Raw genomic sequence first — 12,322 nt, forward strand, 5'->3', positions numbered from 1 at the left:
AAAGTAAACAAGCTGGAGCCCAGGGCAGGGCAGGCTCCCAGGGCAGGGCTCCTCCGTCAGCAACCCTCAGGGCTCAAAGGCCCCAGCAGGCACTCCCCTGCAGTGCTCGGAGCCCATGTGGGGGTGAGGGGCGCATCTCCAGGGAAGATGGCCCTCATCCAGGTGGCGAGCCCTGCAGGGACCCCTGAAAAAAGACACACCCCTCAAGTCCACGCTGTCAGACCCGCCCCTCTCACTTGCTAACACTCCACCCTACCCCACCCCCCACTTCGGAGGTTAAACAGTTTCTTGTTCCCACAGGCAGTTGGAATCTCTCTAAGGTCTAGTAACTCAGGCAGAGCAGACTCAGACAGTGCTGACACCATGTGGGTTCTTATCTGCTGGTTCCTGAGTCGCCTCCCGGACAGCGGAGCGCGTGAGTAGGGTGGGGAAGGGGGTTTTGTGGCGCTGAGCAAATTCAAGGCGGGGGGGGGGGGGGGGGGGGGGGGGGGGGTACGGGACAGGGACGGGACACCTCAACCCCGAGCCATTTTGCAGAAGGGTTGCACTTGGGAAATGGAGGTGGGAAGACCTGGAATTCAAGGCCATCAGATACTTGGCAAATTAGAGGCCACCTTGGGTCCTAAATGGGACCCTGTCATAAAACTGAAATTCAGGCCGGCGGCGGTGGCACACACCTTTAATCCCAGCACTTGGGAGACAGAGGCAGGAGATCTCTGTGAGTTCGAGGCCAGCCTGATATACAGAGAGAATTCCAGGACAGGCTCCAAAACTACCCAGAGAAACCCTGTCTCAAACCAAAAAAAGAAAACTGAAGCTCAGTGAATATAAAGAAACACAAGCCAGTGACACATGCCAACCATGACCATGTGACCTGGGGTCACAAAGAGAACCTAAAAAAAAAAAGACATGGGACGTGGTCTCATAGTAGCTCTGGCTGTCTTCGAACTCACTATGTAGACCAGGCTGACCTTGAACTCACAGGAGTTGGGCTTAAAGGCATGCACCACCAAGCCAGGACAGGCCTTTCATTACATTCTGATGTGTTTGAGTATTTGCGCGCGCGCGTGTGTGTGTGTGTGTGTGTGTGTGTGTGTGTGTGTGTGTGTGTGTGTGTGCGTGTGCTTTCATATGTATGAGGGGATCCCAAAACCAGAAGGGAATCATGGGGAAAGGGAGGCAGTGCTCCTAAAGGAGGCAGGTAATACAGGAGACAGGGATGACTCAGAAGCAGCAGAAACTGATTTAACTAGGAAAGAGCGAAGCAGCTTGTTGTTGGTTGTTTTTGCTCTTTACTCTTTTGTGGGTCCGCCAACCAGCTCCCAAGTAAATCACACACGGAGGATTATTCTTAATTACAAATGCCCACCCTTGGCGTGGCTTGTTTCTTGCCAGCTTTTCTTAACTTCACTTATCCCATTTATCTTTTGCCTCTGGGCTTTTACCTTTCTCTATTTTTGTATATCTTTCTCTTACTCCATTGCGTGGCTGACCCCTGGAGTCCTCCTCCTTCTCTGGCTCCTTTTTTTCTCTCCCAGATTTCTCTTTCTATATATACTCTCTGCCTGCCAGACCTGCCTATTCTTTCTCCTTGATATTGGCCATTCAATTCTTTATTAGACCATCAGGTATTTTAGACAGGCAAAGTAACACAGCTTCAAAGAGTTAAACAAATGTAACATAAACGAAAGCAATGCACCTTAAAATAATATTCCCCAACATTTCCCCCTTTTTGTCTAAATAAAAAGGTTTTAACTTTAACATAGTAAAACTATCCACAACAAAAACGATTATCAAGGAAGAATTAATATACAATATTCTGTCCATTTGTAGCTAGCATATTCAGAGAAAATAATGCATTATCTATCCTATCATAGTGAATACAAATTTTTACAACTAATTTATTTTCTATCATAACTAAGGAAAACTGCAGCTGTAACTATTTAGTCTTCAACTCCATCAAAAACCCAGAAGGATGTAATATGACCTATCAACAGAGACACTTGGCTGCCTGGACTGTCACCCAAAGTTCCTCTGCAATGCTGGGGCAGCCATCTTCAGCCTGCAGGCCCAGAATGTCTGCAAAACTTTTCAGAGAAGCAGGGAATTTGAAGGACTGTCCTGCCTTATTTGGCAAAGTCCAACAGTCTTTTTTTCTGTGTCCCGCATGTCCAGTCTGCACAGCACACTGTCAGCAGTCAAATACAAGAGCAGTTTCTGTGCCCAGTGGCTAACCTTGCCACAATGAAAGCAAACTCCATAAGGAGTTTCTTCAGTGCCCATCATTTCTGAAGTAAATTGGTGCTGCCAGGAGCAGATGTGTCTCGTTGTCATGAAAAGCCCTAAGTTAACAAAACATTTTAAATGCCATATTCTATACGTCTTTGAAGTGTTTGGAAACCATTTATCTATCTAAAATATACCTCTATATGATCTTGAAAACATACCTTACATATCTACAAATTTGATTGTTATAAATGGCTAACTACTAACCTATGTTTCTTGATTATCCTAAATAGTTTATAATAATGGCTTTCAAAATCTAGAATTTGCCGGGTGATGGTGGCGCACACCTTTAATCCCAGCACTCAGGAGGCAGAGCCAGGCAGATCTCTGTGAGTTAGAAGCCAGCCTGGGCTACAGAGTGAGTTCCAGGACAGGCTCCAAAAGCTACACAAAGAAACCCTGTCTCAGAAAAAAAAAAAAATCTAGAATTTTATCTTACATTTTTAAATGAACTGCATAGGTACAATACCTTAAACAAGAGTAAAAACATATATACACTATGTTGTAACAAAAATAACCTTAAATTTGCTTAAATTTGTATCAATATAGAAAAATCCTTTAAACAAGAGTAGAAACATATACACAGTGTAATAAAAATAACTTTAAACTTTTCTCAATATTCTACATTCCCCTAAATGATAACAAACATCCATAACCCACCAAATAACCAAAAACCACCCTCACACCCCCAACTCTTGGGAATGTGGGCATAGTTATCTCCATACTGCTTGTTGATGTCTGTGGACCGAAACATCTTTAGGGTCCCAGAGAGAAAATTTTAGATAATGGCCAAGTCCTGGGAAGACCAGCAGTAATCTCTGTTGATAGATATTAGCTGTCAAAATTCAGGAGGTCTCACCTGATCAAACCTGATCCATATTAACCCTGAAGGAATCCACAGCCTCTCATCTCCTATAGGAACAAAACTCTAAAGCATTTTCTATTTCCATTGACAAGTATATTTTTTTTACTTCTTTTTTAAAGTCAAGGCATTCTTAAAATATTAGGTTGGATTATGTCAGCAGTTTTTCAATCCCATGTCCTCGCAGCTCTCTTTTGCTCTTCAGCATTCAAAAAGTTCAAAATCAGCACAATACAGGATCCAATTCCCTGTGTATTTTCCATCTCTACATGGCTTTTTTCTTTTTTATTATTTTACTTCTCTCTTTAAAGACTTTACTATTTTTAAACTATTTCTTTTTTTTTTTTTTTTTTGGTTTTTCGAGACAGGGTTTCTCTGTGTAGCTTTGCGCCTTTCCTGGAACTCACTTGGTAGCCCAGGCTGGCCTCAAACTCACAGAGATCCGCCTGGCTCTGCCTCCCGAGTGCTGGGATCAAAGGCGTGCGCCACCACCGCCCGGCAACTATTTCTTTCTATGACTGTGCATACCCCTTTTCTTTCTTTCTTAAGCCTATGCAGATGTAAAACACACTGGAACCTGTTTAGAATTTTTTTCCATGAGGATCTCTTTTACTGCATACCTCTAGTCTTTTTTGACCATATGAGCAAACTTTAAACTGCTAACCTACACCTGGATCCTCTGGGGTCATGAAAGTCAAGCCTAAAACCCACAGCCCAGAGGTTCATGACCAAGAACTCCCTAGGCGCTGAACTCAATTCAACTTGAACTGTGGCAGGCGTTTTTTTACTTAGCTTGCTGTCTTTATTTAACCTCTACCCTCCCGGCTGAACAGCAGCTCCTCTTAAAGGAGCCGTGACCTTTTTCTTTTTCTTTTCAGGTTTCTCAGGCGCTAGAGATATTCAAGCCCCACATTGGGCACCAAAATGTTGTTTGTTCTTGGCTTTTTGGAGGCCCTGCCACCCAGCTCCCAAATGAATAGACACAGAGACAAATTCCTATTTATGAATGCCTGACCTTAGATTGGCTTGTTTCTTGTCAGCTTTTCTTAACTAGCTTGGCCCATCAATCTTTTACCTCTGGGCTTTTTGCTTTTCTTACTTCTGTAATCTTACTTTAACTCTTACTCTGTGGCTGGCCGTGTGGCTGGGTGGCTGACCCCTGATGTCCTCCTCCTTCTCTGGCTCCTTTTTTCTCAGATTTCTTCTTCTATATATTCTCTCTGCCTGTCAGCCTCGTCTATCCTTTCTCTTGCCTCGCTATTGGCTGTTTAGTTCTTTATTAGACCATCAAGTGTTTTAGACAGGCAAAGTATCACAGATTCAGAGTTAAACAAATGCAATATAAACAAAAGTAACACACCTTAAAATAATATCCTACAACAGCAGCTGGAGAAGGAGCAGGAGGCAGGAGTATGGGTCAGAGCAGTGAGTGAAATGTTACCAGCCTAAGGGCAGAGGCTGCAGATGCTCAGTGAAGAGTACACACTGCTCTTGCAGAGGATGGGAGTTCAGTCCCCAGCACCCACGGTGGGCAACTCACAACCACCTGTAATTCCACTTCCAGAGTATCCAACACCCTCTTCTGGACTCCGTGGGTGCTTGTGTCCATCACTATGTGAAGTACCTGCACAAGCCACACAAAAGGGCATCAGACTGTTGTATCCAAAATCCAGAATCCCCAAAGGCTACCTAGAGACCTAATCCAAATGCAAAAACAGAGTCTTTATTTCAAGTTAAAACTCAGGTCCTCCATCCGATGGATGCGGAGGTGGAGCAGGAGGGACCCCGAGCAGTAGCAGGGCAGGATATTTATTGTGGTTAGGGCAGAGGGTTAGGAGACTTCCAAATCCATATAGTTACAGGCTCAGAATTGGTGCTTACTCAGGCCAGGGATGCTTGGCTTAAGCTGACTGGAGGGTTGCAGCCGCAGGGAAATAGGCTGATTGTTGTGTCATTCTATCTATATCAGCAGGAAACTCACATCCTCTGACGGTTACGGCATTCCATCTTTATCAGCAGGAAACATCTGGTTTGCACAGCTTCTCATTGGCTGGGTCTGGGGTGGAGGGGCCCTTGCAGTTTTTTTCTGGAATTATTTGTACAAGGGCCTGCTGTCCCTAGCTGACTCTTTCTAAGATGGCTGCAGTTCTGTCCAGGGCCCTTCAAGATCATCCAAAACTAGAGTTACAGATGGTTGTTAGCATGTGGGTGCAGGGAACTACACCTGGGTCCTCTGCAAAAGCGGCTGGTTCCATCTCTTCAGTCCCTAACATAGTTTTTTTTTTCTTTTGAGCTGAGGATCGAATCCAGGGCCTTGCGCTTGCTAGGCAAGTGCTTACCACTGAGCTAAGTCCCCAACCCTCCTAACGTAATCTTTACAAAAAGAAAAAGTGCTTGGGATGAAGGTCAGTGGGAGAGCAACTCTCAAGCATATAGGCATTGTGGGATATTATTTTAAGGTGTGTGGCATTTTTTCCTACTGCCCTGTTAATAATGCAAAGATGTGTTACATCTGTTTGATTAAATAAAATTCACCTGTGGTCAGGAGGCTGCGTCTTCAACTAGCTGACAAGAAGTGGTGGGGAACCTCTTAAGCTAGGGCTTAAGAGGGGGTGGAGCAGAAGGGTGCTGGTTTTGGGGGAGACGGGCAAGGAGAGGTTAGCTACTTGCTATTCAGCCTCTTGAGAGCTGGTGCCTGAGGGAACAGAACTCCCACTGGCTGCAACCCTTGTTGAGAAGGTGCAGTTGCTGAGGACAGCAGCTGCTTAAGGGGCAGCCACTGTATTTGATGAAAAACAACCTACAGGAGTCCCGAGTTCAACCCCAGCACTTAGAAAACAAAATAACCCATATCCAAGCACAATGGCACATATGCACAAAGACACTAAGATGAAACCCATTACTTCCCAAATCTCAGATATGGGAGGTGGGGGTGAGATCCAGCATCTCCATAAATGCACCACATGCAGACAGTGCCCTTGGAGGCCAGAAGGTGTCAGATCCCCTGGAACTGGAGGTACAGATGGTTGTGAGGGGCCATGTGGATGCTGGGATTTAAGATCGGGTCCTCTGTAAGAGTGACCAGTGCTCTTAAGCACTGAGCCATCTCTCCAGCCCCTTAATTTTACATTTCTTTGTCAATTCTCTGAATTATCCTAGTGTACAGTGTGGAATTTGATTCATTTGGCTGGCAGGTTGTATGAAATTGTTTTTATGTTGTGTGCCGTCTCTTCCACAATTCACACGCAGGCACACTCATTCTCCACCCTCGGAGCTGGGTCCTCAGTCAGTACCTTACACTAAACCCTGATCCCTACCTCAGGATCGCATTCTCTGCTGTACTCCTACACGGCTGTGACAGCGCCAGGTCCCAGGGTCCCTGCGTTTTCTGCCACCGGCTTCATCGACGACCAGCCCTTCATCCACTACAACAGCAACAGCATGAAGGCAGAACCTTCTGTTGCCTGGCTGAGGGAAAATCCAGGGTACTTTGCTGATGAGACCCAGGTCTTCATCAATCGGATGAAGATTTTCCAGCTCAGCCTGAGAAACATACAGCAGTACTACAACAGCTCTGGGACCCAGCGTCAGAGGGCAGATGACTTCCGCCAGCACGCGGGTATGTGCTGGAAAAGGTAGTGGGACACAGAACTGACCCACCACACCTCAGCCCCAGAGGCAGGAGGCCCTCGGTGTCCCGACAGACTGTCCTTTGAGAACAGGCTGGCCCAATCTGCTCCCAGAGCTCAGGGTCTGTGTGGCATTCATCTGTTCAATACCTGTCAGTCCGAGTCACAGATGCACAACCTTGAGTGCAGTTCTAAGCATGTCTTCAAAGTGCTTACAACTTCTACGGGAAAACACTCATGCTGGGGACCCGTGTGACTCCCCACCAGGCAGTCTCACAGCTGACTCTGAAAATCATTAGAGATTTTCAAATTTTAAGCGTCAGCATAAAAGCTTATTTTCTTGTTGGTCAGTGGTTGGTTTGACTCAGTTTGTTTTATTGTTTTTGTTTTTTTTTGGGGGGGGGGTTAAGTTTTTTTGTGTGACACAGTGTGTCTCTACCATCATGCACGTGTGCCGGGCTGCTGTCCCTGGGAGGTTACGCTTGGACTCAGGGACTGCCAGCACTCGAGTCCTGTGGGGAAGAACGCTAGGTTTCCATGTGTGAAGAGAGTTGTAGAGATGAATGACCTGCGTGACGACACAGCAAAACTAAGTCCTACCTCCCTATCCAATGATCTTTTAGTATGACCTGAAGCAGCTTAGGCCTGGCCCCTGACAGTTGACTTAAAAGGGTATCAGTGGTCAGACTACATGATCTAGAATGTGAACACCCTCTAAGTAGAACCTAAGGAATCTGGTGGGCGGTGCTAGGGCAATAGGGACCATAATGGAGAGGCCTGGGAAATCCATCTGTGGTCCCTGACATGCTTGTCCTGGGGGGTTCTAGGCCCTCACACCCTCCAGTTCACATACGGCTGTGAGATGAGGGGTGGCAGACGTACCACAGGACATTGGCAGTATGGCTACGATGGCTTGGACTACCTGACCTTGGATTTGGACTCTATGCAATATATAGCAGCCACATTCATTGCTGGTTACACCAAGCGCAAGTGGGAAAACAGTGAGTACTGGCTGGAGAAAGACAAGAGCTACTTGGAGAAGGAATGCATCCTGTGGCTGCAGAGATACCTGACCCTGGGAGGAGAGGCGTTCACTCGCACAGGTAAACAGCTGCCCCAAGCCCAGCTCCATGGCCACTTGAGCACAGGGCTGTAGGTGGGCTGTCTGGGTGGGGCCAGTGTACTGGGGGTAGCTTCCCACAAGCAGATGCGGACATTTTTGAGTCTCCTAGACTGTGGTCCCCTACCACCACCTCCCTGAGGTCTCTACTCTCTAACTGTGTCCCAAAGGTCCTTGGGAATGTCTCCCATTTCTGCCTTTTTCCACTGTGGACATAAAGCTGTGCCTACCAGCACCTATCTATCTGTTTACTACAGACCCTCCCCAGACAAGAGTGACCCGCCATCCCAGACAAGAAGGAGACGTCACCCTGAGGTGCTGGGCCCTGGGCTTCTACCCTGCTGAGATCTCCCTGACCTGGCAGTTGGATGGGGAAGAACTGATTCAAGACATGGAACTTGTGGAGACCAGACCTGCAGGGGATGGAACCTTCCAGAAGTGGGCAGCTCTGGTGGTGCCTTCTGGGGAGGAGCAGAACTACACATGCCATGTGCACCACGAGGGGCTACCTGAGCCCCTGACCCTGAGGTGGGGTAAGAGGGGTATGGGGGCACAGAGCCTATTGCCAGGGTAAGCAGAAGCCCTTCTGGAGACCCTGAGCAGGACAGGGCTCTTCATCTTTCTTTTCCCTTTTCAGAGCCTCTTCAACCCACTACCCCAACCACAGAAGTGTATGCTGGGGGCAGCAGACGTGAACGTACAGCATTCTGGAGTGGCCTCATAATTATTTTCTTTTTCATAGTACTTACTGGAGTTACCTACTACAGATTTAAGGTAGGAAAAGGAGGTCTGGGTGCCCTATGCTGGAAGGAGGGTCAAGAGTCAAGTTGTAATTCCTGCCATAGGGCCAATGTGGTGACATTCATGGTGTAGCCAAGGCCGGGAGGGTCCTGGCTGGAGGGCTGATAGGCTGAGGCACTGCAGGTGAGAGGGTGCTGGAGACTGTTAACCAAACACCAAGGCCATCTGCTGGCATGGCTCCAGACCCCAGGATCGCGGCCTGAGCAGGGATGCCCTGTACAGGATCCAGGAGCAGCACCCATGAGACCCAAAAAGTTCCAAAGTACGTGGGAAGTGAGCTCACTTCTCATGCGATAAAATGTCTCAGGTTCTCGCCCTCGGATGCCTGAATTCCTTAGAAGAGAGTACACGGAAAGCAGTCAGGCTCCCAAGTGAATCAGTGAATCTGAGAGAAGCACGTAATGGAAACATTTTGTGTATGGGTGCACACGCGTGCGCACACGTAAGCACAAATATGTACCAGTGACTATGCAACTACAGGGTCTGCATGTGTGAGAACTGCGGCCTTTTATATGCATATGTGCATCTGTACGTAAGCACGCATGTGCATGTGCATCTGTACATAAACATGCATGTGCATGTCTTGCTCTCAGATATCCTCACAGTTAACTTCATACTGGTTGTTTCCTCCTTAGAGGATGGTTCGTCCGCTATCATCCTGAAGATGAGAGGCTCTTGGGATGAGGCTGAAGGGAACTAGTCCTCACCAAGTCACAATCTGAGACTCTGTTCCCACCCGCTACAAATGGTGCCTACTGTCCGGCGAAGATCCACAGAAGACCTAAAAAACAGAGTCTCACAGTCTCACGCCAACCGCAGTAGAGAGACACGTACCTTGAAGTTGCAAGCACACCATGAGCTACTCTGCATGTGATTCCCGCAGTCTCTCCCGCTGGCCATGACCAAGCTGGGTGGCGTGTCCCCGCAGCCTCTCAGGCTACAAAAAAGTGTCTCTTGACAGCTGCCACAACCGCCATGGGCTAAGCCAAGCAATGCAGACAGCTGACGTAGCAGTTTAAGATGTGTCTAATTTGGGGAGTGGAGAGATGGCTCAGTGGTTAAGAGCACTGACTGCTCTCCCAGAGGACCTGGGTTCAATTCCCAGCACCCACATGGCAACTAACAACTGTCCATAATTCCAGTTCTAGGGGGATATGGCACCTTTTTCTGGCCTTTATGGGAACTGAACACACATGGCACACAGAGATGGTACAGACATTCATGCAACCCACACACCCATGCACATGAAACAAAAATATTAAAAAAAAATTGTTTCATGCAATCACAAAACAATACAGATACACAGTAAAGACAGATTCAGAACAACAACAACAAAAAAAAGCCTCTAAATGGATTACGGTGAGTTTAAAAATATACATAGGCTTGGGAGAGAGAAGAAAAAGGTTGTATAAAAAATGACTTAAGAATAAAATAGTAAGGCCGGGCGGTGGTGGCGCACGCCTTTAATCCCAGCATTCGGGAGGCAGAGCCAGGCGGATCTCTGTGAGTTCGAGGCCAGCCTGGGCTACCAAGTGAGTTCCAGGAAAAGGCGCAAAGCTACACAGAGAAACCCTGTCTTGAAAAACCAAATAAATAAATAAATAAATAAATAAATAAATAAATAAATAAAATAGTAAAGTCTTTTAAAAAGAATAAAGTAATATATAGTAAGCCATGTAAAGATGGAAAATACAGAGTTTGAATTCTATATGTTATTATGTTGTCTATAAATTTTTTAGCTGCTAGGAGACACTGGATTAAAGCTGCTAGATTAAACCAACCTGTATGTTTTTAAAATGTCTTACCTTCAAAATTTAAGTCAAAAGGTATACTGCTTTTGGGGGAGAGGTTGTGCTTTATTTATTTCCACAGGAAATGAGAAGATATGGATTCATCCTAAGTTAATGAAAAATCAGGTTTGATCAAGGAAGATTACCTGAAAAATCTGAGTAGACATAAAAAAATAAATCTAGGAGAACTACAAGACACATAATGTATATTTTACCTGCTCAGACATAAAACAAAAAACTCATCTTTGGCTGACCTGTGTACAATGCACTTCTATATCTATACCTGTATTAATGCAGATATGTAAGTTACCTTTAAAAGTTTATGTACTTTCAGAGCAAGAGGACCAGACACCAATGAAAACAGATAGTATTGTGTTTATGCACATTTAAAATGTAATATATAATTAAGAAATACAGATTAATAGTTATCTATAATAGTCAAACTTAGTCACGTTAGGTATGTTTTCAAGGCCATACAGGTAACTTTTAGATAGAGAGATGGTCTCCAAACAAACACTTCAAAGACCTACAGAATATGACATTTAATATGTCTAAACCTTTTCATGACAGTGAGACACATCTGCTCCTGGCAGCACCGATCTACTTCAACAAAGATGATGGGCATTAAAAACTCCATATGGAGTTTATTTTCTTTATGGCAAAAGCTAGCCATGTGGGCAAAGAAACTGCCCTTGCCTCAATTGCTGACCATATGCTGTCCAAAAAGAAAGGCAACTGCCAAACTTTGCCAAGACAAGGTAGAACAGTCCTTCAAAATTCCTGCTTCACAGGAAAGTCTGTCAGATATACTGGGCCTGTAGGCCAAAGATGGCTGTCCCAACGTTACAGAGGAGCTTTGGGTGACTGTCCAGGCAGCCTGATGTTCCTGTCATTAGGTAACATTTCATCCTTCTGGGGTCTTTGATGGAGTTAAAGACAAAATAGTTAAACTTATAGTTTACCTTGGTTATGATAAAAAGCAAATTAGATATAAAACTATAAGACTACCAAGATAAGAGCATTTTCTCTAATTTTGCCAAATACAAAGAGAATGGATATTATAACTGTAATTCTTTCTTAATAATTGATTTTGTTGTATATAATTTTATTATGTTAAAGTTAAAACCTTCCAGCCGGGCAGTGGTGATACACGCCTTTAATCCCAGCATTTGGGATGCAAAGGCAGGTGGATCTCTGTGAGTTTGAAGCCAGCCTGATCAACAGATTGAGTTCCAGAACAGCCAGGACTGTTTTACAGAGAAACCCTGTCTCAAACCACCCCCCTAAAAGAAGTTAAAACCTTCCTTTTTAATTAAACAAACGGGGGAAATGTTGTAGAATAATCCGTCTGTACACTGTGTGAATATATGTTGCTATGATTGGTTTAATAAACAAGCTAACTGGCCAATAGCTGAACAGGATAAAGTTAGGTGGAAAAGCCAAACTGAGAATGATGGGATGAGGAAGGGTGGAGTCAGAAGAGACGCCAGCCAGCTGCCAAGGAAGCAGGACGTGTAGAAAATGAGGTAACAAGCCATGAGCCATGTGGCTAAGTACAGATAAAAAATATAGGTTAATTTAAAGTGTAAGAGTTCATTAGTAACAAGTCTGAGCTATGGCCGAGTATTTATAATTTGTATTAAGTCTCTGAGATAGTTATTTGGGAAGTGGATGCAGGTTATTTGGGAGTGGGTGGTCAGGACAGGAAAACTCCACCTACACACTCCTTTATAGGACTCTCCCTTAATATACACTTTGCTACAAATACAGCTTAATTTCTGTGGTAGTTTTAGTGTAAATGGCCCTATAGGCTCATAGGACCTGGCATTATTGG

The 12,322-nt window shown here is 45.3% G+C and overlaps 1 protein-coding gene across 1 annotated transcript; it reads left to right on the plus strand.

Annotated features, from left to right (window-relative positions):
- The first annotated feature begins 285 nt into the window (after positions 1 to 285).
- On the plus strand, positions 286 to 10,112 carry LOC131926468 (H-2 class I histocompatibility antigen, Q10 alpha chain-like). The gene is made up of 7 exons (XM_059281963.1): positions 286 to 415; positions 6,471 to 6,767; positions 7,605 to 7,880; positions 8,155 to 8,430; positions 8,535 to 8,671; position 8,718; positions 9,336 to 10,112. The coding sequence occupies exons 1-7, from the start codon at positions 364 to 366 to the stop codon at positions 9,380 to 9,382; spliced, it is 1,086 nt and encodes a 361-aa protein (XP_059137946.1). The 5' UTR covers positions 286 to 363; the 3' UTR covers positions 9,383 to 10,112.
- The last annotated feature ends 2,210 nt before the right edge of the window (positions 10,113 to 12,322 follow it).

This window comes from Peromyscus eremicus, chromosome 16_21 (assembly GCF_949786415.1).
Source record: "Peromyscus eremicus chromosome 16_21, PerEre_H2_v1, whole genome shotgun sequence".
Taxonomy (NCBI): Eukaryota; Metazoa; Chordata; class Mammalia; order Rodentia; family Cricetidae; genus Peromyscus; species Peromyscus eremicus.